Below are 23813 nucleotides of genomic sequence, written 5' to 3' on the forward strand. Positions count from 1 at the left end.
AATTTTTAGATATTTGTATTTCCTTTCTCCAATGGAAACTGTCTTTATTTGTGGCGGTAAATTTGAGATCGAAGTTTGGTGGTTCGCACGTTACCTCATGCCACCATGCCGGTGGAAGTAAACAATAGATATCTCATTAGCTCCTTTTGTTCGTCTACCAGCATTTGAATTTGACCTGCACACGTCAACGGTGAGTGACAAATGAGCCTAGGTCTTCACAGGGAAGACTTCCTTATATAGAGCGCCTTCGTGTTTTTAACCCCATACATAATTATGCATTCCACTTCTTTGTCTTTCACGACAAAACTCTACTAGTCTGAATGCATAATTAATGTATGGTGTTATATGGTACTCTTGCCTTTTTTGGGACTCATAATAATATGGCCGACGGCAACTTCCGATTCGCGATCGATCGAGGTGGAACCTTTACAGACGTCTATGCAGAATGTCCCAACGGAGAGGTGAGAGTGATGAAACTACTGTCAGTGGATCCTGCATATCCTGATGCACCAAGAGAAGGAATAAGACGAATATTACAAGAGGTATTATGTATGTAACACTTCTCGCAAGCGTCAGCTATTTTCAATGTACTTCAGCTGATCTCTTGTTGGTACGAAATTACTTAATAATACCTTATGTTTAGGTGACTATTCCATTTTGTGCCCACCACGCCTATGGAGTAAACTGAGAGGTTTTAAGGAAACAAACGTGTGTTTCTAAGGAAACAGTAGCAAAAGCTTCTTCCTGAAGGGTTATGGAGAAAAAAACCTTCCACACAGGGAAAGGGGGTGGTTGTTCACACAGCAACAAGCCTTTCCTCTTCACTTTCAATTTATTTATGGTTTGAAAAAGCAAAGTTGATCAATTTCACTGCTGAAGATTTCCTAGCAATTTAAAGATGAAATTCTCTAAAAGTTGAATGTAGACCCTCTCCTCTTTCACTTTTTAAGTATTTTTGTGGTTGTTATAGTTAGTACCTTTTTTTTTTTTTTTTCGAATTTTGTCACAAAAGCACTATTATTCTCTTCTTCTGCCATGATTTAAAATTGATAGCAAACACTGAATCACAACTAGAGGGATGGGAAGGGGAATGGGGGGGGGGGGGGGGAATAGGGGGCTAGTGTACATGCATGTATGCATATATATATATATGCATGTGTAAATATATATATATTTTTTTTTCACCCATTTTTAAAAAACATTGCAAAGAAAAAATATATGTTTATAAATGTATATACATTCTCTTTTCTCATCAAGAACAGACACTCTTTGACTGGAAAGAAAAGAAAGAAATATTTAACATATATTTTTGAATTCACAACGTTTTTTAAAAATGGCTGTATATAAAATTATGTATACATATGAAGGAGGAGGGGGGTGTTTATTCAAGAGGAGTTCTTGTTTGACTTTGTGGAATCCTAGACAGAGATTCAAATTCAGACCTACACATTTCACAATTGAATGTTCTGAAAACTCAGAGCTATAAAGAAACAAAGGGTAATGAGGTTTAATAATGATTTAAGGTTAATGAGTTAGTTTAAAGTAATGGAATTGCTGTAAATTGTACAAGCATACACCCATTCCCTCTGGTATAGGTAACAGGGGTTAAGATGCCTGCAGATCAACCAATTGATCCAAAGTACATTGAATGGATCAGAATGGGGACCACAGTGGCTACAAATGCTCTGTTAGAACGAAAGGGAGAGAGAATGGCACTTGTTATTACTGAAGGATTCCATGATTTATTGCATATTGGCAATCAGACAAGACCATACTTATTTGATCTAGTAAGATTCATTTATTTATTTTTTAAGGAATAAAGGCTGATAGTTTCTAAAGAAACTGTTTGGGGCTGCGTCAGTGGGGGTAACGAAATAATTTGGATATATCAACAAAGTTGAAATGGTAAACTGGCCACCGTAACGATTACAAAAGCTGATGTTTCGAGCGTTAGCCCTTCGTTGGAGGGAAGGGCTAACGCACAAAACGTCAGCTTTTGTCATCGTTGCGGTGGCCAATTTACCATTTTAACTTTGTTGATATATCTAAATTATTTATTTATTACACTGCATTGTTCAATAGCATATAGCTGCACCAGAGCTCAGTACTATTGAGTGGTATTGGCAGTAAAGTGAAACCCTAATTTGATTATCAACTACACTTTGTTAGTAAGTATGAATTTAAAAGAAAGAAAGCTGATATTTTGAGTGTTAGACTGAAAACATCAACTTCCTTGAATTTGCAGCATTGACAAAAGCCAGATAGGATCATGGATGGGATCACGGATTGGATCAGAAAAAAAAAGTTATGGAAAATTTAAAATAACAAAATTTTGTAAAATATGTCAAAATATGTTATCTGATCCGTGATACAATCCATGATACAATCCTTGACCCGATCTGCAATCCAGTCAGTGATCCAAACCAGGTTAAAATTAATGTGGATGCCATTGAATTTGCTGACTCAGCACTTAATCCTTTGCCTTATTCTTTTAGTCAACAATACACTACAACAGTGTCATTAATTGCACTAACTTGTAATATTAAGCTTTTGTCAATAAAATAGTTTTTTAATTTTCCAAATGACCTAGAAGAAGCCACTATAATTGTTGTTTTATATCACAAACAGAAAGCAACTTGTCCAGAGGTCTTGTATGATGATGTGGTTGAAGTCAGAGAAAGAGTTGTTCTAGTGCAAGAAAATAGTGAATTAGAACTGCCCGATGAGAGCTTCTTGGTTACGGGAGTTACTAGAGAAAAGGTGAAGCTAGATGAGGAGGCTTGAGCCAAGACTATAAAACTGATAATAAATTATTAATGGTAATAATGCTGGGTTTTATGTTACTTAAATTTTCTGTGGGGAAGAATTGTTTATTTTTCTACCAGAGGACTAGTGGGCTCACTTAATAGTCCATTTTACAGTTGCAGGCTTGGAACACGAGTGAGGCTCCCAGTTAGCTCAATGGATAGAGCACTGGACTGCTGTGCGGGAGGTCAAGGGTTCGAGCCTCGGCCGGACCAACACTCAAGGTCTTAAAATAATTGAGAAGAATTTGCTACCTTTCTATAACTTCTAGAAATGGTTAGATATTCTAGTCTTCTCGGGTAGGGACGAATAAATGGAGGTCCCATCTCCTGTAGGGTTAGGGGCAGGAGACGTTAAATTTCCCACACACGAGATTACTGTGTGATGGATGTCCTCCCCTGGGGTGGGATGGGTGGGTTTACTGGGCCCACAGTAATTGGCGTAAGCTGTTGCAGTGTCCCTGCCAGTTGGTGAAGCTTAAATAAATTAATAAATTAAAAAAGGCTAAGGGTGACCTTGTTACAATAAAAATGTTGCTGCTTTTCAAATGTAAATTACTTTCAATTGTTATCATGCTAACTGGATACTGGTCTCTATCACAACAAGGTCACCTTCAGCCACACTCAAATTCAATGGCTTGGCAACCAAGTGAAGAACTGTAAAATTGCCAGTTGACATGTCAGAGTTAAGATCAGAGAGAGACTCTGGGTGTTTGATTTTGATTTAGGCCTTTTTGTGATAAAGACACCTGAGTCCATGAAAAATGTTTCACTGTGAAATATTAGTTAACAAAAGTCAACTTGTTTTTTTGTTTGCTATTGATCCACCCCAAGTTGATAGTTTGGAAACCACTTGACAGATTGAAGCTTAAAAAGGATTTACAGGTAATATATTAATACCATTGAGACTGGTACATCCTGCAATATATTAATTCTTAATTACAGCATGAGCTATCTCTTTGCAATATAGGATGTGGGGGGTAAAAGTCCTTTTCACAGTTGTGGGCCTGGTGGCCAAGCCTTTGAACAGGAGTGATGCAAAGGTTGACCTTGTTATGATAGAGATGTTGCTGCTAATTTTCAATTGCAAATTTTTTTTGTTATCATGCTAACTAGATACAGGTCTCTATCACAACAGGGTCACCCTTAGCCTCACTCCTGTTCAAAGGCTTGGCCACCAAGCTCGCAACTGTAAAAAGGACTATTGTGTGGGATCATATCTTTGGATCAAAATAAGGTTTTGAAACTAAATTGTAAGGAATCATGGGAACCTATCTTAGACTAAAGAAAATTATTTTAATTTTTTAAGTATAGAAACTGAATGATTGATACATAGCTGTCCATTTCATTCCTATCAGGCCTAGGTTGTGTGAAGGTTAGATAACGCTATCCACTGTGTAAAGGTCTATCTAGTCGATTGCACAGTAAGTTTTGCAGTCACTAGTCTACTGGATAGCAATTTATCTGTTGGACAGCATTATCCTCCTGTTGTTTGATTTTTCTCCTTCCATCATGATTGTAACAACTGACAGGCTTCCTGGTAATTCTGAAGGGAGGGGCTAGAAATGGCCACTCTCCCTCCATCACTAGTATTGCTGACAGTATTATTATTATTTTTTTTAATGATAGAGGATTCTGGATAAAGGGATCAAGAGTCTGGCAGTAGTTCTTTTGCACTCATACATGTATGTTTATTTTTGTCAATGTTTGGCCTTCCTTGTTGTCTGGCTACTTTATTATGTCTGATGATGGCACAAGATTGGTAATTTTATGTTGATTGACACCAATTTTGAAGATCATGTTTACTGTATGTCAGTTGATATTATGATATTGGTTGAGAGTCGGTTGATACTTGACTGATATATCAGTCAACAGTTGGTCGACAGTCAACCGATATATCAACCAATATATCAACTGATATATTGACTGATACATCGATTGAGACTACCTGCTGTAAACAGGATGCAGTTTTGTAACTTAAGGTCTGTAGTTGCAAAACATGTGCACCTCACAGAAAAATTCTATAGCCCACAAAGTCACACATTTACGATTCCCTTTCCCTTGATATTTGGTCAAGAATACCCCTCATTACACCCAAATGAACTAAAGAACAGATGAACATCTTGCCTTAAAGGTATACATGTGAAATGTTGGTACTGGTATTCAGGAGAACTTATCCTTTGCATTTCTCATCAAAAAATAAAATGTAAGGTAAAGGTACTTATAATAAGTACACCTACATTATGTTAAGGTTGCAGTTACTATAATATCTTAAATTTGGATTGACACTCAGGTATGATACTCATGAGAGGGAAATTGGCCAAGTAGCCCTTGAAATGGGTTTTGAACAGGTTTCATTGTCATCTGTTGTTATGCCAATGGTAAAAGTTGTTCCTAGAGGATATACAGGTAGGTGAAACTGATACTATTCCTTCACTTTTAAAACTGATAGTATTACTGAGCAAAAACTATCATTGATCAGTAAAAGCATAAAACAATAACGGGAGTAACTTGATTTTGAGTGCAATGTGGTGTTGATAAGCACAAGTAAATCTTTTCATAGAAAAGTCTTTGAAAAATTTACAAGTGCTCTCAAAATCATGTTGTTACCTGTTGATAATGTGCATGAAAAAAGCACCACAGACAATCAAAACTGTCAAAATTTTGACGGCATGTGTATGCTATTTGCAATGTTTATTTGTATCACAAGTTTGTGCTTGTGCTAAATTTAACTTTGCAGTTTTGTTACAAGGAAAATGCACTTGTTTTCAGCCAATCAGACGCATGTAATTTTTTCATGTTAACTTTATTATTAATGATTTAAAATGTGGTCAACCATGTCAGTTGTGGTACAGTTTGATTTACTCATAAACAATCTCCTCATATCACTTGGTCTCTTGTGATCTCCGGAACTGTTCTTTTGCAGCTTGTGCAGATGCTTATCTAACACCCTGCATCAAGAGATACGTAAATGGGTTTATATCTGGTTTTAAGCATGGAATTGAGGTAAAATCAAAAGTCCATTTGAGTGGCATGATTGCTATGATGTATGTTCACTAGGTGCTCCATCCATGTGAGATGTGAGTAATACTGAATAGAAATGCAGTAATGCCATAACTACAGTTACTGCATAAAAAGCACTCTTGCTTTCGTAACTGTTGGTTTCTAATAGTTTATTTGTTCCTTTTTTTCTATAGGAAAAAGTCCTTTTCATGCAGTCTAATGGTGGACTTACTCCTGTGTCAAAGTAAGGCATTAAATAGAAATTAATCCTTGGACCCCAAAGAGTGACTAAAATCTTGTTTCATGCTACAGTATCGCCCCTGAACCAAACTCTGAACTGCACTCTAAGATCTCTAGAATAAAGACATTTGTGCATGCATAAAACGGTTTGACAACACAAACTTGGACACGCGTACTTGTAATTATAAAACAGTGCTTTCAATAAGACCCGGCACCCGCCGGAGCTCCGGCGGGTATTCTGTTGTGAATCGCCGGGTATATTTCACCGCGCTCAAGTCACAGTCACCATGCTAAGTCGCAATCAAGTCTCTTTCCGGCGGGTGTTGTACCGAGGTAGCCACCTATTTCAAATCTTATTGAAAGCATTGTAAAATGGACTTTACAATCTTGAACAAACGTTGTACGGTTTCGAAAAGTTTGTGTCCTTATAATATAAAAGATGACAGTAAACAGGTGTTGAAACAATTCTCACTTCAATTGAGCACATGCTTTCTTTTTATAACTCGCAACGCCTCTCGGGATCTCGCTAATGGGTGCGTGACATCATGCATAACGGCAGTAGCAGCATTGACATTCAAAAATTTTTAGGAATCCACTTGGGTGGGTTCCAAACTCATCCCCTCTACTGGGGCATGAAACTTTTGGTCACTAAGAGTGATTAGCATTTAATTTCTCCCTACAACATCAACCCTGAATCAAACATTAAGGTCATGAGAATGAAGGAAATGATCGACAACAAAATGATTTCTTGATGTTATGCAAATACTCTTTGTCAGTGCCTTAAGGAATGTATGGGGAACAGAATGGAGAATGTGCATACTGATGCTATGGTATAAGATGAGATAAGATAATGACTTTATTTTTAAGAGGGTAGCATGTCACAGTTTAACTACAACTGATGACCCTGTGGCCCTCGGTCCCCACCCATCCCACCCCAGGGGAGGACATCCATCACACAGTAATCTCGTGTGTGGGAAATTAACGTCTCCTACCCCTAACCCTGTAGGAGATGGGACCTCCTCCCTATCCGAGAAGACTAGAATATCTAACCATTTCTTGATGTTATAGAAAGGTAGCAAATTCTTCTCAATTATTTTAAGACCCTGAGTATTGGTTGGCGGCTGGGGCTCGAACCCTCAACCTCCCGCACAACAGTCCAGCGCTCTATCCATCGAGCTAACCAGGAGGTGCTTATAAGGGGTTGATAACCCATTAGAAAGGAGCCATCTCTGACAGTTTGTGAGTTATCACATGAAACGAAAGTCTTAAAACCTTTATGTTTGTAAGGGATTTTTTTTATTTGAATAAAGGTTTTCTGGATCTCATGCCATTCTCTCTGGCCCAGCAGGAGGAGTGGTTAGTACTGGTACTTTGAATTCCCTTTAGTATTTTGTATTACTTCCCCATCTTTGTAATCAATTCTCTTGGCAAAGTGTATGATTAAATGATGTCATCAGCAGTCATCATCATAATCAACTCTGCACTCATCATTGTCTTTCACTTGCTCCTTTTCCTGGTGAAAAATTCCTACTATTTCATTTTTAGGTTGGGTATGCTATGACAACATACTCCACAGAGACAGGAAAACCTGTTGTTGGTTTTGACATGGGTGGTATGTATATGTCGCACAATTCAGATTAACTGAAAAACCCAGTCTTTCGGGAACAATACCCAGCCACGTCATCGTGGAGAGATCACATAGAGTCATCTAATAATCCCAATACGGTGATTTGAATGTGTTTGCCATTCAATTAATTTTCTAAATGTATACTCTAGACTGTAGATTCATGATCATATTTTGTTACTATGAAATGTAGGAACTTCAACAGATGTCTCTCGTTATGCTGGTCTGTATGAACAAGTGTTTGAGACAACAACTGCTGGAATTACTATTCAGGCCCCCCAGGTACTTTGCATTGGCAATGAAAATGATAATTATCATTATGATAATTGTTGTTGCCTACTAATCTGTATTCAAATTGTATTTTGAGTACTTTTTTTTCTTTCTTTTTTTTATGTGAAAAAACTGTTTTTTAATTTATAGTTAGATATCAACACTGTAGCAGCAGGAGGTGGATCCTGCCTGTTTTTTAGGGCGGGGCTGTTTGTTGTTGGGCCTGAGTCTGCTGGTGCCCATCCAGGTCCTGTTTGTTATCGAAAAGGTAAAGATTGAAATATATTCAAAATGAATCCTTCCACCCCTGATGGTGATGAGCATCTAAGTTCTCCCAACAATATCACCACGGAATCCAACATTGAGGTCATAAGAATAAAAAGAGAAGATTGCAAACTAAATTCTCCTCTTAAATACCAACGAAAATGTACAGAGGACAGTATGGAGAACTTGGATACTGATCTTGGAGAGTAAAGGGATGATATTGTAAATGAGAATTTCAACGTGTCTCAGTGGAGAGCTTTAATTAGCAGTTGTATGAATCTGTTTTCTTAGTTTTGTGAATCATTCCTTTAAGTTTCCAATGATGCTTGTTGATTTATTTTTTTTAAATTTTGATTGACAGATGGACCACTAGCTCTTACTGATGCAAACTTAGTTCTTGGACGTATACTTCATGAGTGAGTTTGATGGAATCATGATCAGAGTTTGTATTAGACAAGATAAAGATAAAGAGTTGAATCACTTGTCTTTCTTTGTAGTGGAAGCCATTAGGCTGAGAGAAGGTCTTAACCCTTTAACCACTAACAGTGATTAGCATCTAATTTCTCCCTACAACATCACCCCTGTATTAAATATTAAGGTCAGGAGAATAAAAGAAATGATCACCAGTAAAAGAAACTTGTGATTGTTTTAAACAAGTTCTCCTTGTCACCACCTTAGGAAATAATTTTTTTATAAAGAAAAGAAGAGAGAATATACATACCAATGTTACAGTGTAAAGGGTTTTCCTTTTTAACTCCTAAGAGCGATCGACAACTTATTTTTTCCATGCAGTGTCATGGTTGGATCAAGCAGAACCATGAGAATAAGGGAAATGATGACCCACTAGAGAAGTGTTTGGTGGCTGAACAAATTCTCCATGTCAGTACCAATGAAAGGAAATGTGCAGAGTACATGCAGTATGCAGAATATGCATGCTGATCTTAGGGTTAAAGGGTTAAGTTAGTTTTCTCATTGTTATGACAACATAGAAAATTAAAAGAGAAACAATTTTTGTCAGGTTGAATAGCAAATTATAGCATATAACCATCATCATGCTGTTGATAAAGAAACATTCAACTTTATTGCCTGGCAAATATTAGCAGCATTATTTAATTACATAAATTTAAAGAGATTGCAATCTACTGACTTAATGACTAGTAATTATGACTTTTTGTCGTGTAACAAATAATTAATTAAATAATAATTTATTTGTGGTATAATCAAACACAGTGTATAAATAACAAATTTTCAGGTTCTTCCCCAAGATTTTTGGAAAGGATGAGAACCTTGCATTAGACAAACAAGGGGCATTGGAGGCTTTTCAGAGATTCACCTTGAAGGTTTCTTCTTCTTTTATCATTATAATGTCGTAATTAACGTATAAGCATATTCATATGCACAGTAAACCTGTGGTAACAGCCTCCTAGTCCTTCTGAAGGTTGACTTATATTGTACAAGAGTCAAAGAGTATTTTTTTCCCTTAACTTTCAGATAAATGAATTCTTGGCCTCCCAAGGCAGTGACAGCCAGAAAGTTCCACTGAGCGTCGAAGAAGTAGCCATGGGTTTTATTGCTGTTGCTAATGAGACCATGTGCCGACCTATCAGAGGTTTGACTCAAGCCAGAGGATATAACACTGCTGATCATGTCCTGGCCTGTTTTGGTGGAGCTGGCGGTCAACATGCATGTTCTATTGCTCAGTCATTAGGGATGTCAACAGTCTTCATTCATCGGTGATTAAACAGGATTGATTTAATAACAAATTAGTCCTGGAAGGAATGGATACATGAATATCAGTATGATGTATTCAAGGGCAAGGCATGATTAAATATTAAATGTGCTTGGGGTTTTGGTGTATCCAGAAAAACAGCATTGCACCGGCACATTGGCCAGGGAAAACCTAAAATTACTGGAGATCAATTCAGTAGCTTGTCATCCACTAACATCTATTTTTGGCAAATTACGGGGGAATTCCTCATAATTGAAGAACATTCCTAGCTCTCTTTCAGTTTAGTTTTCCAAGTTTGATGTCTTCCATTTCACCAAATTGATTTATTTTTCCCTTGTGCTGAAAGTAATAGCTGCAAATAACCAAAGAACAAAAAATATCATTCCAATACACCTCTGTCTGTAATGTTCAAGGCTATAAACAGAATTAGCCCTGCTAATAGTGCTACAAGTTATGAAATATCTTCAGAATAATTGTAGACTGAAAATGAATTGATGTTTTATATTTTGGTAGCTATTCAGGAATCCTTTCAGCATTTGGATTGGCCCTAGCAGATGTTGTCCATGAAGCTCAAGAGCCATGTGGCTGTGTTTATCACAAAGGTTTGTGTAATGTTTAAGGAATTTTCAATTTATTGTTGCAAATGATTTGTGATTGCCACAACCTTACTTCATTGCACTCTAGCTGTTATTGTTCTAGAAAATTTGTAACACCAGGTGAACCTACAGACTCTGTAGACTTGCATGGCTTTGTATATTTCTTGTGTGGATTGCCTTGATGGCAATGTATTTACAGACTTGCTAGGGCTGGTTTGTTCTAATTGTGTGTTTTTTGTGACAAGTTTTTAGAATTTTGTTTGCTTTACAGATTTCTTATTTACATTTACTTGAGCAAAACTTGCATTTAAAGCATTTAAGCAGGCCTATTTGATCATTATCAGTTGTATAACTAATTAAAAGTAGGTACAAATCTTGCCTGCTTCCAGACTCATTCCAGTACTTAGAAGGAAGAATTGATTCCCTTAGACAACAGTGTGTAGATGAACTCAAACTACAAGGATTTGATGAGTAAGTTTTTTAGAATTCTGTAATTTTTAATAATTAACCTCATTAGAAATCAAGGAAAGTAATTTAAAGTGCTACAATATAATGTAGAGCTGTGAATTTTTTTTTCATTTGACAATAAACTATTATTTCTGCCTGTCTTTCTTTATGAAAAGACCTTTTTGGCCTTTTTAGGCCATGGGTGAGATGGCCAGAAGCATCAGCTAAAATTTTCAGTAATATAGTGCCCATTTTTTTTTTAAAGGGGATATTGAACCAACACTTATTTAAATCTACTTGATACTGGTATATTTTTTCAGTGAACAGATATCTACAGAAATATATCTGCACATGAGATATGATGGAACTGATTGTGCTTTGATGTGTTATGTTTCTCTTTGCCAAACAGAAGAGGTAATCCCGAAGTCTGTTGCCTGCTTTGAATTGATTATTATAACCCATTACTTTAGGAAATTTCAGTGTTCCTGTTGTTTTCAGTTCTTACCTAAAAGCTGGTTTTCATCCCTTTTTTTTATCTGATACTTAATAGTCTGGGACAAGTTCTTGCTTCAAAGTTGCTGACTTTGGTAAAGTTTTTTCAGAGAGGTATTAATTGCTGATTGTTCATTAATTACATAATTTCTTACACATATTATGCAGTTAAGTTTTTTTGTTTTAAGTTCCCTGTTCACTAGATGAAGTTCTAGAGTATTGGAAAGTAAATTACTTGATGGAAATTCGAGATATGTCTGGAAGGTTTTGGGGTTCCACACAACTCTTAACAGGAGATGACAAAACGCAGAACCCTGCTCCATGGAGTAGTCCCTATGGAGTACTGAAATGGAGTACCCCTAAACGTCATGTATTGGGCAGATAAAATACTTTATAAACATGGTAAATTGTTTAGCTGTACATATCTTAAATGTATTTTGAGCTTCCTTGCTCTATGATTGTCACAGTTCGACACAGTCCACAGATTGACTGCCATCTTGAATTTATCATTTTGAACTGCTGGCCACTTCAAACGTAAGGCTTAAATGTAATCCATGAACGTTTTCTTTCATAGGCCGAGTACCATCTATATTTATGATCTTCAAGAGGCCGAAAGTACGGTCATTCTTCATTCGGCAGTGGGCATTACGTCTTTGAAAATACCTTTTAACAAAAGGTCTCATGGCATGGGTTTCTTAATTGTGTGAAGTGATGAGGATGAAAGCTAGGACTTAAAAAAGTAATTTGTGTGTTTAAACTGACCTTCTCTTCGCCCTTCTATTTGTAGCATAATAAAGTTGAGATATGCAAAGAGAGATAGAAAGAAAGAAAGAAAAAAAGTCTTAAGCACTCTAAAGGAACAAAAAATAAAAACACTGATGGGTCAGCAAATAATCCGACTGGGCGGTTGATTTGGAAAATGCAGTAAGTTTAAATATTTCACCTCCTGCAGAACTTGAAACATTGGATTTTGTTCATCATATAGAGTTTTTTTTTATCTTCCGGTCAAAGGATTCAATACACAGCGCTAAAACCAAAATGGAGGAACCTGTAAGACTGAGAGCCCCTGCCCCCCAAAAAATTGGGCTGTATCAAACTGTGACAATCGGAGAGCTGGAAAGCTCAAAATGTATTTACTAAAAATATGTACATCAATACGATTTGGCATGTTTATGAAGTATTTTATTCAACCAATACATGACTTTTAGGGGTACTCCATTTAGGTACTCCATGGAGTAGGGCTCCGCATTTTGTCATCTCCCACTCTTAACTACTAAAGACCCAAGAATCTTCTTATTTTTTGCGAATACATGTCTACATAAAGAATTTTGATAACCAACCTTGTCCTTAACAAAAACTGTCACAATGATTGCATGCCAGCTCATATTGCAACAAAGCAGAACTAGATAACTAAAAGAAACATATTTTGAGTGTGAAACACTGAACACTCAGAAGAAACATAAAAATGGGATTTTTTGTAGATTAAGTATTGTAAGTTATAATTAACAGGTATTTGCAAGAGTTTGGCTTTACCATTCCTAAACGGGACATCATAGTTGATGATGTACGGGTGAGAGGTTGCGGCCATTCCAAAACATCCATCGTTCATCATCTTGCTCACTCAAGTGCCTTGCCACCAGTCAAAAAGGTAAGTGAGGTGACGCATCATACCCTAGTGTACTTATTATCTTTTCTCTTTTGCCCTCTTTATATATATGGGCACTGATTTACAGCAAGTGTGTTTCCTCTGGGATGATTTCATTTTAACTTTGCACTGTAATTTCTTGTTTAACTTTGATTAGTGAATTGCAATTCTAAACTAAAAAAAACTCAGCAGCTTTATCATTACCACGATGATTTTTTTACATTGCATCAAACTTGTGAGTGTAAAATGAAACATCTGAAGTATTTGGTATTTAAACTTGGACGTTGTTAGAAGTAGCACAGAGTTTAATTTGGACACTGTCAGGAAGCGAGTGGTTTCTCTGAGCAATGCCATCTAAAAGTATTGATATCATTGTACAGTGTTGCTTCTACCTGTTCTTTAGGTAAGACTTTCATCTGATCTGTTATTATTTGTATCATTTTGTATCCAGGTAACTAAATGCTTCTTTGAGGGTGGCTACCTTGAAACCAAAGTCTATTTCCTCAATGACCTTGCCGAAGGGCATGTCATCAAAGGACCTTCCATTATCATAGATCAACACAGGTAAAGGCAACTCTGCACTGATGGGTCTAGATCTGTTAAGTTTCTTTTTAAAGGCTTTCTGCCAAATATGTTCCATAGCAATCAAAAGAGGATTCAATCTGGAGGAATCATACATTAAATCGTTCAAAGAACTTACAAAAAAAAAAAACATGTATTTAATGCACTGATTTAGTGAAGTAAGTGTAAGTGAAGGTAAGTCTTCAACATTAGCACAACCATGAAAATATAAATATATTGTAGTGATAGAAACACTGTTTTAGCTATATAAAACATTCAAATGAGCAACTGGGAGAGGTGTCAATGACATGATATCTTTCTGGTTTATGATCATCACTCACTTGTAATATACACTGTCAGGCTGTCTACTAAAAGTCATTTTCAAGTGAAATGTAACTCTGTTTTAGAAAACCAATGATTTTTAAAGAGGCATTTAAATAATGATAAAAGTATCCTAGATACATTCACCTTTCAATGCTTAAAAACTAGGAGTCAAAAGCTGTAGTCGCACTACAGACTTTTACCACAGGTAAACAGATTTACTGAGGGAAACTTTACCTGAATTCACCCATGGTGAATTTATCTTGCATTTCAAATTGGTCACACTGGCAAAAGTAAGTTTGCTGTGGCTGGTGTGTCATAAGTCTTGATTCCCAAAGGAAAAAGTCTGTGGTGTGACCACAGCTAATTCATACATATTGCACATTTTTTTGACAATTCATTGTGTTTGCAGTACTATCCTTGTGGAGCCACACTGTACAGCCTATATCACAAAGTCTGGAGATATCAGGATCGAGGTTAGTTCTTTATCTTTTAACTTTTTTATATTTTGAGTACCAGTACAATTTTCTCATGAATGGAGTTTCCCTGAAAATAATTTTGTTTACCAGCTATTCAGTTTTTAATTATTTAAGGTTGGTTCATGTTTTCCAGATAGGAAAAAACAAAGGTAGAAAACGAGTCACCACAGAGTTGGATGCAATACAAGTAAGTGAACTGTAAACCCAACCAAGTATACTACACCCTCTCTAAGTTACCACAAACAGTTACTGTAGTTCTGGATTTAAACATTACCTTGATTAAATTTCCTTTATGTCTTTTCCTTTAACTTTGCAGCTTTCCATATTTTCCCATCGGTTTATGAGTATAACAGATCAAATGGGAAGGTAAATTAATTTTATGATGCACTGTAACCTATTGGAATCTGTATAATGAAGGATAACAATTAAAGATAATAATTGCAGTTTTAATGATGTATTTGACCATTTATAGGGTTCTTCAGAGGACTGCAATATCCACTAATATCAAGGTACGATGTATGACACTCTATGATAATATTTTTGCATACAATCAGTGAAAGACAAAGACAGTCCTTGCTACATTGCATTGCTTTGACCAAAGGGAAGAACTAAGCTGTTAATTCCTATCTTTCAATTAGCTGGTTGCAGTTGCCTTTGTTCTGTCTGCTATGTCCAAGAAAACTGCCGACTGGCACTTTCTGATTTCAACCTACATTTTTAGAGCAGAATATTACATATTGAATCTTTTTGTAACAACCATATTAGATCTTATTAGTAATATTTTGTAACTTATTTATATTTTGCAAGATGTGTGCTCCATGTAATAAATGATGTGTTCTTTTTCCAGGAAAGGCTTGACTTTTCATGTGCTATGTTTGGTCCTACTGGTGACCTTGTTGCAAATGGTCCCCATGTGCCAATGCATCTTGGATCAATGCAAGAAACTGTAAAATACCAGGTACATTTATACATACTATAAAAATAAATCGCCAGCTACCATGATTTTCTACAAAGTCATAGATCAGAAGTCACCCTAATGAAGACCTCTTGTTGCAGATTGATCATTTAGGAGATAGTCTGAATGAAGGTGATGTTATACTAAGTAACCATCCAAGTGCAGGAGGGACGCATCTTCCAGACTTAACAGTCATCACTCCAGTAGGTGTAATCCAGATTTATAGGCTTTTGTCTAACCTTGGTTTAAGTTACTTATATGATAATTACTCGAACAACAACAAACATATGAAACATATGAGTGAACTGCGGTTATGAGACGTATATAAGAACGATCCTTCGCAGTAAAGCACTATTTGAGCAATAGTGGAAATCAGACCTGAAAAAAAAAAAAAAAAAAAAAAAAAAATTTCAGGCCTGTACGGGATTCGAACCACTGACCTCTGCGATACTAGTGCAGCGCTCTACCAATTGAGCTAACAAGCCAACTGGGAACAGGCCATCAAATTAATTCGATATAAACCCGTAGATGATAAATCGAACAACAACAAACATATGAAACATATGAGTGAACTGCGGTTATGAGACTCATAACCGCAGTTCAACCTCATATGTTTCATATCATCTACGGGTTTATATCGAATTAATTTGATGGCCTGTTCCCAGTTGGCTTGTTAGCTCAATTGGTAGAGCGCTGCACTAGTATCGCAGAGGTCAGTGGTTCGAATCCCGTACAGGCCTGAAATTTTTTTCAGGTCTGATTTCCACTATTGCTCAAATAGTGCTTTACTGCGAAGGATCGTTCTTATATACATGATAATTACTGTCCCCACATTTTTGCGTACTCATTGCAAGCAATCTAGAATATCAGAAGAGTGGGTTACCAGTACAACTAAAAAAAAATTGTAGACTTGAAATTAATGTAAAACTAATCATTTCAGATAATGGTTAATTTCTATTGAACACCCTAACTCTTAAAAGTGATGAACATCCTATTTCTCCTTACAGTATCACGGCTGAATCAAATATTAAGGTTAAGAGAATTAAGGAATTGATCTCTATTGGATGTATAAAGAGCATTGTGACATAACGAAAGTAAAGCGTGCACCCCGATTGGTCAATTCAGCATTCACCATTTGCCCATGGGCGTATGCTGCTGATGTGAGCAAATCCAAAGACTAGTTTTCTGCGAGCATTTGTTTCTTCTGGCCATGCAAGATTTGCTAAATAAAAGAAAACTCTTTTGCTACAATGTAGCATTGTTATGTTATAAAACAAATGGAAAATGCCACAGTGTACACTATTGAGTTATGGATGCACTTGGGAGGTTGGCTAAGCACTCAAGAAGCTAGAGTTGCTCTTTTCTATTGCCTTGCACACTCTTACACTTCTTTCGTGCTCAGCAACCTCCCACATGCATCCATAACTCAATAGTGTAATAGTGTATGCTGTGGATTTTACCATTTTTTAAGTGTGGAAAATATTGTGTTAGGGTGTAAATGGTAATTTTTCTATTTAATAACTTACAGACATAGTGAGGATGGACTTACTAAACTTGAGTTTTTTTACCTTCTATCTATTAGGTTTTTTATCCTGGCCAACCTAAGCCGGTCTTTTTTGTTGCAAGTCGTGGTCATCATGCAGATGTTGGAGGAATAGCTCCTGGTTATTCATCTTTTTCTGAATTTAAAACAGTAGTTATTTACCCTTTTGTCAGAATAATTCACTCCTTGTGCTCAAACAGCAATTCATAAATTTATCTCTCAAAATTTCAATTAAAGTTCTTGTTCAAAATTAAGAGATGTTTTTGTACCATCACTCACTGTATAGGTGTGGAGTTTATTTTGTAAACGTCCTTGATGTTTTTTTGGAGGAAAAAGTTAAGGTGACCTGTCTTTAAGCATGTTACCTATACTAAAGGAAAATGATGCCATCGTCTGAATTAGTTCATGATGCATTCTTTGTTAATTAGTGATGTGAAAATTAATGCAAGTGAATAAAGGCATTCAACTTTTATATTAAACTGATTGATAATCCCGACAGTAATGAATGCTATGCTTGCTGTAAAATGCCCTTTTTAAACTATTGTTAAAAGTTAAATGGAGATTTTATTCTCTGATAGGTTCAATGCCACCCCATTCCCATACAATCTTTGATGAGGGAGCCGTATTTATGTCATTTAAACTAGTGGAGAAAGGAATCTTTCAAGAAGAAGGTATAATCATATTATCTGGGAGTGTTTTGAAGTGGTGATCCAGTTTTTTTCTTGGAAATTTTTGCTCACAATTTATTTTACATGTAGTTTGTGTGATTGATTAGCTCTAAAGGTAAAGCTACTGGAGCCTGCTAAGTACCCAGGTTGTAGTGGAAGTCGTAACTTACAGGACAACATTTCAGACCTAAAAGCACAGGTGGCTGCAAATCACAAGGTGAGTGAGGTTTCCCTTACATTTGAGCCACTGAGCACTTGGGTTTCCTTATCATGATACAGCTTTTTGCTGATGTTTATGAACCATGCCCCTCTAACTCCCATGAGTGATCAAACTATGACAGATTTTCCTCTTGCAATACCAATACAGTATCAAGCAGACAATTGATGATAATAATTAAAAAGAAAAATGTGAATTAAGGGGATTATTAGTTGATCCAATACCTAATTCTTCAAACTAACATTACAAAAATTGTCTGGTGGACAGTAAGGGGAATTACTCATGAGATCTGGGAGTGAAAGGGCGAAACATAGTGTCCAACAGTCTCACTTGGTGTCTCAGGAGTTTCACTTTCGTAGTAGTAGGACCAAGTAATGGACATTTCATATCTTTTACTACAGGGAATCAGCCTCATAAATGCACTTATTGATGAGTATAGTCTCCCTGTTGTGCAAGCTTACATGGGTTACATTCAGGTATCATAACATTTCACAATACTATATGATGGCATCACTAGAAGAACTTCAAGTATACTGCAGTTTTGACTGTATTAATTTAGTTTAAAGAAGTGCACTTGAAGTATCATACTTCAAACAATAAGTATAAATGAAGTGTATAGGCTTAATGTGCTTTAATATTTCTTTTGTTTTGTTTTTTTGAATTTCAAAAGAAGTTAATAATAAGTATACTCAAAATATATGCAAAGTATGCTGAACTTCTGTAAAGGTTCTAACAAATTTTGTAAATCTTTGAAGGAAAATGCTGAGTTGGCTGTTAGGGAGATGCTATCTGAAGTTGGTCTGAAAACAAAAGTATGTATTAAATAGTTGCTATGTGGTTCTTTTCATTAGGTTAAAACAAAAGTGTTAAACTTTGTTTGTCTCCAAATACTTTTGATAAAATTTGACTATGTTCTAAGCAAATGCTGTGTTTGTTACTGGTATATGTTAATAAAATAGTCTAATTGTAACTGCACCCTGTGTTAGGAAAGAACAGGAAAGTCAGTACTGCAAGCAGTGGAACACATGGATGATGGCACTCTAATTAATCTTACAGTTTCTATTGATGAACACAAGGTACAGTTCATTTTGTGGGGCTCTTTTTTTTTTTTTTTCCTTTTTTGACTTTTTTGCTGTTTTTTGTTTGATTTTTGCTAAGGATGGCACTCGTACAGAATGTAAGACTCATTGAATTTATTCTATTTTCACCAACCTGATGGATTAGCATATGTCTTCTTTGACTCATCTAAAGTTGATTGTCCCTAAAAGAAGACGTCAATAATTTATGTACCTTGTTGCAGGGGTCAGCAGTATTTGATTTTGCTGGAACAGGCCATGAGTCATATGGAAACTGTAATGCTCCCCGTGCCATTTCTCTTTCTGCTATTATCTATTGTTTGCGGAGCATGGTTAAGCATGACATCCCTCTCAATCAGGTACAAGAAGATACAATTGTATTAAGTCTGGTGAAATTAGTTTTACATAATCATTAAGCATTCAAGAAGTGTATAATGAAATATTCATAAAAGCAAACTTAACTGAAGCAAAAGTGGTCTGTTATAATATACGGAGCACCAGGACTATAGCTAGCAGCATTTGATGGAGCTGGTGCATAAGGTAATTTTGACAATAAGCTTGAATCTGCAGTCAAACCTGAGCAGGAGCTCTTGATCATGTCTTATTTTGGTACATGTTAAATTTGTTTGGTGGAAGAGTGATCTGCACCCAGTTTATCCATCACACATGAAATCAAGCAGTTTGAGTGTGGATGTAGGGTTGCGTCATAGCATAGTGTTCTCATTCAGAGGAAGACACATTTCACATCCACAAGTTCCTCCCGGCTAACTCTTCTGGCTTATCTGGGGTTCTCCAGGATATAGAAAAATCTATGGGTTTCCCATACAGTTGCATACATATCCTGGATGAGAATAACATTTTGCCATATTTCTTTGGAGCAGGAAAAATCATGGAAATTTTGTCTCCAGAATGCTGGGTTTTATTTTCACAAAGGGCCACGTAAATTTATATTACTATTGTTTTACATTTTTTCCAATTTTCCTGAGCAATTTTTGGTTTATGGGGAAAGACTCAGATGATAACATCAATTAACAGATTTTGGCTTGGGAGGGGATACAAATGGGGTGAGAAGAGATGATCCAATAAGAAGCCTGCAAGCTCCAGAGGTTAAAGTGAACTCAACAAACTGCCATGCTGTTTCTTGCAGGGTTGTCTGGTGCCAGTAAAAGTGCACTTTCCTCCTGGTTGTCTGTTAGATCCTTCACCCTCTGCAGCAGTGGTCGGAGGAAGTGTCCTGACCTCTCAGAGGGTTGTAGATGTTGTTCTCAAGGCTTTTGGTGTATGTGCAGCATCGCAGGTAACTAAAAGTTAGCTTTCTTACATAATAGTTACCATAGGTTATTTAAAAATTAACTTGAGTTGTTGGAGAACTTTGGTGAATTGTCAGTTGTAAACTCCCCTGATCAAGTTGCCTGCAAACTCACCTAAGGTGCCAGTTACCTTACCTTAGTGGTTATTGAACTCAACTGGGTCAACAGCAAACTAATTTGAGAATTTGATTATTAATTCTGCTCAGTTGTTGGCATACTGTCCTAAGTTATGGCTGAAATGGCCTGAGTTGTCCACAAACTTACCTAAGCTGAGTTGGGCAAGCTTACCTGACTCGTCTGCAAACTGGCAAGGATAATGTTGGCAAATTTGTGTATTAGTAAGTTGACGGTAAAATTACATAAGTTGTGGGCAAGCTGGCGTAATTCGACAGCAATCTCACAAACTTATTTCTTTTTCAGGGATGTATGAATAATACAACTTTTGGTGACGAAGGTTTTGGCTATTATGAAACTGTGGCTGGTGGTGCAGGCGCTGTAAGATTTGAACTTAATGCTCTTTAGCCATTTCTTCCATTGACAATACCATAATTTATGTGCATTATTGCCACCATAGCCATAATCAGTGCCATGACTTTTAAGCACACAAATTAAAGGAAATAGGATTCACAATATTTTGAATTGCAATGTGCATACAGCCCTATCATTGCATTGTGACGTACAGTACTTTAATTTTAAACAAATGATAGAAATCAGTCGTAGTTTCCTGTTTAGGGTCCCACGTGGGTTGGACGAAGTGGTGTCCACACTCACATGACAAATACACGGATAACAGACCCAGAGATCATTGAACAAAGGTGTGTGCATGAAGGGAAAGCAGTACTTCTCAGAATAATTCCAGTGGGCACAACAGCAAAATAAAAGGGCATGAATATTACGGTGATCTAAAGAGAAGCTAATAATTTTAATTAGTAACTTTATTTATTCATTTCTTCCTTCTAGCATTTAAGTTTGACCTGATCTACTATAAGTTGACATATTTGTAACTTTTGCCATCAATTTTGAGATGCATTAAACCTAAAAAGCATACTCTATTATTCATTAATTTTGTGATATGTTGTAAACACTTTTAACCCAGTGAAGATCAAGGCCTTCGTTTGGGCAGCCATTGTAATCCTTAAAAAAAAAAAAAAGAACTAAAGCAATTAACAAACAGAAGCAGCTGATCACAGAACAGTAGCATCTGATTCATTAGTAGACCGTAAAATGTTTCAAATCCATCCTTTGATAACAAACCAGAGCTAGCTACTACAATATACAAAAAATTATTGGACTGTCAAGTGGGCTCAGCTGCAAACATTTGGGGGAAAGGCAAATCACAATTACTGCAGTGTATACATTTGCATTTGTACCCTAAGCAGAAACTGGTCCCATAGTACAGAAATGTCCATTGTGTTACATTTCTTATCATTCTCTCTAGGTATCCTGTTATACTCCTTTGCTTTCATCTCAACCCTGGCAGTGGGGGTGATGGTTTTTACAGGGGTGGAGATGGAGTAATTAGAGAGTTGGTGTTTAGAAGAAAACAAGTTTTGTCAGTTTTGTGTGAGAGGAGATCAGCATTTCAACCGTATGGACTTCAAGGTAGAAAAAAGAAACATCCTTTTCGGTTAATAGGCAACATATATCTTTCCCTTAATCCTCCTACTCTTGGTTAAGTGTTTATCTCACACACCAGCTTTTCAGCATTGTGTTCACTGGATCCTAGTGGTGGGTTGTGACCCAGTCACCATGGCAATATCCTTGTTGCTGAGGATACTGCAACCCTCCTCTGTCACTGCGTTAATGGAACCTCCCTTCAATACTATTGAAGTGTTTTAAGTACGTGTATACAAAAAAAACTTTAAAACATGTGTGACTTCATTTTAATGAGCGTGATTCCACTCGATTCTTTTTTTTTGTTGTTGTCATCGATCTTCAGCAGCAGCAAGCCACATTGTAGTCAACATTTTGTGTTACATAGATATATGCTTACATCTTTTGGAAAAAGTTTTATTTAAAGGCACAAAAAAAGTGGATCTTCAATTTTTGTGTGATGTAATGCAATGTCAAATGTCCATTTTCTTGGTTTGCAAATCTTACATTATTTAGTTCCTTGAACTCTTATTGCTGCCCTTACAGGTGGGTAGTCAACCCCATCCTCTCTCCCCTCCTGCAAGTGAGAATTTTCTTTTGTAATTTTTAAAGAAGTGCGTCAATTAATTACTAGGAGGACAACCAGGTTGCACAGGCATCAATCTTTTAATTCACAACAGTGGAAGAATAATCAATCTTGGATCAAAAACAACTATCAAAGTTGTTGCAGGGGTGAGGCATTTCACGCACTTTGTAACTGATAACATTAAAACCTCTTTTTATAAATTACACCTCATAATCAAGTATGTATGAAAATACAGGTCGACCTGTTTCCACAAAATTGTTCCTATTATCCCAGTTTTTTAGCTAATTGGGAGGATTTAGGCATTAACATGAAGGCTATAACCCAGTTTTATTACACGACTCGGGCAGTCAGGGGGCCAATAACTAAAATCAACCAATCAAAATGCTCTATTGTCGGTCAATTTTCTCTCAGTATTGGACCAGGCACTGTCCCGAATGATACAGCACTTGTGTCCCTTTGAACTTTAGTCGTATAATAAATCTCTTATTAACCAAGCTTGCTCGGGACCGTACTGGAAGAATATCGGCCCTTGGTCTTTTTTGTATGGACCTTGCTGCGCTCGGTCTGTACTGTCAAGACCTCGGGCCAATATTCTCCCAGTACGGCCCTCGTGCTTGGTTAATAAAACATATATATTCTAACAGATTACCAGAATGTCCATGATTGTTTAGATTATCAAGTGTAGTTTTTGATAATCTCTTCCAACACTGTGTCACTTGAAATATTTGGTGGAATCTAAATGATCTTGTGTAAACTATGCTTTACACGACAACATCATAACCACAAACTGATTAGTTTGCTGAAAGGGTAATCAGTTACAGCCTCCTGCATAGCTACTCAACAATCTTGTGTCTCTTTGTTTACTATTCTGTAGAGCAAGACATTCATTTATTGCATTTTTGTTATCCAGGATCATTTAAGAATTCAGACCCCTGGTGGAGGTGGATATGGACTCGCACCCAATAACAGAATTTGAGAGGAATGAAGGCTGGACTGAGATATCTTTTAATATTTTATTATTGAACTTTTCAACTGAATAAAGCTGCAAAAAATTATTTGTTAAGTCCATTCAGACATAAAACTCCATTTACACACAGTCTAACCCTAATGACAGTTTTATGTAAGCAGTGGCCTCTGGGATTCTATATAAGAATGTTGATTAAATTAAAGAAATGTAAATTCCACCTCTAGTTTTTGGTCCCCTTGACACTTCTCAATAATAAATGCACAAATAAAAGATTTAATTGAAGATGGCTAAGAAAACAGTTTTATCAAACAAGGACAAAACTTTGTTTAAATATTACTGCCCCTGCATGCTCAACATTGACTTTGAAATATACACAAAAAGGAAAGTTTGCTCCAATTAAAGAAAGCTATTTTTATCTATTTT

The 23813-nt window shown here is 36.4% G+C and overlaps 1 protein-coding gene across 6 annotated transcripts; it reads left to right on the forward strand.

The window, feature by feature from the left end:
- The first annotated feature begins 102 nt into the window (after positions 1 to 102).
- Positions 103 to 23478, forward strand: LOC111336996 (5-oxoprolinase). 6 transcript variants are annotated; one of them, XM_088753849.1, is made up of 40 exons: positions 173 to 542; positions 1596 to 1787; positions 2629 to 2760; positions 3639 to 3689; positions 4434 to 4489; positions 5098 to 5213; positions 5731 to 5810; positions 6002 to 6051; positions 7358 to 7403; positions 7593 to 7659; positions 7865 to 7953; positions 8092 to 8209; positions 8567 to 8621; positions 9458 to 9545; positions 9697 to 9938; positions 10448 to 10536; positions 10920 to 11001; positions 11298 to 11391; positions 11528 to 11583; positions 12979 to 13117; positions 13566 to 13678; positions 14409 to 14472; positions 14609 to 14662; positions 14792 to 14841; positions 14948 to 14984; positions 15323 to 15433; positions 15532 to 15633; positions 17013 to 17094; positions 17552 to 17644; positions 17749 to 17858; positions 18260 to 18334; positions 18614 to 18670; positions 18845 to 18934; positions 19159 to 19293; positions 20082 to 20231; positions 20665 to 20739; positions 20977 to 21059; positions 21683 to 21846; positions 22472 to 22569; positions 23334 to 23478. In XM_088753849.1, exons 1-40 carry the CDS (start codon positions 336 to 338, stop codon positions 23397 to 23399), a joined length of 3858 nt encoding a protein of 1285 aa, XP_088609975.1. In that variant the 5' UTR covers positions 173 to 335; the 3' UTR covers positions 23400 to 23478. The 6 variants fall into 6 exon arrangements, 5 of the variants coding, with proteins under 5 accessions (XP_088609976.1, XP_088609977.1, XP_088609975.1 ...); XM_088753850.1 differs by lacking the exon at positions 20665 to 20739 and having other exon boundaries at positions 104 to 542; XM_088753851.1 differs by lacking the exon at positions 19159 to 19293 and having other exon boundaries at positions 104 to 542.
- The last annotated feature ends 335 nt before the right edge of the window (positions 23479 to 23813 follow it).

Source organism: Stylophora pistillata, chromosome 3 (assembly GCF_964205215.1).
Source record: "Stylophora pistillata chromosome 3, jaStyPist1.2, whole genome shotgun sequence".
Taxonomy (NCBI): Eukaryota; Metazoa; Cnidaria; class Anthozoa; order Scleractinia; family Pocilloporidae; genus Stylophora; species Stylophora pistillata.

What these genes read in the sequence shown, in the direction of transcription:
- LOC111336996 (XM_088753849.1), top strand. Translation starts at nt 336, where the DNA reads ATGGTGTTATATGGTACTCTTGCCTTTTTTGGGACTCATAATAATATG. An exon ending in ATTATCATAGATCAACACAG is followed by an intron (nt 13,679 to 14,408) that starts GTAAAGGCAACT and finishes TTGTGTTTGCAG; the next exon opens with TACTATCCTTGTGGAGCCAC. An exon ending in CAATATCCACTAATATCAAG is followed by an intron (nt 14,985 to 15,322) that starts GTACGATGTATG and finishes TTCTTTTTCCAG; the next exon opens with GAAAGGCTTGACTTTTCATG.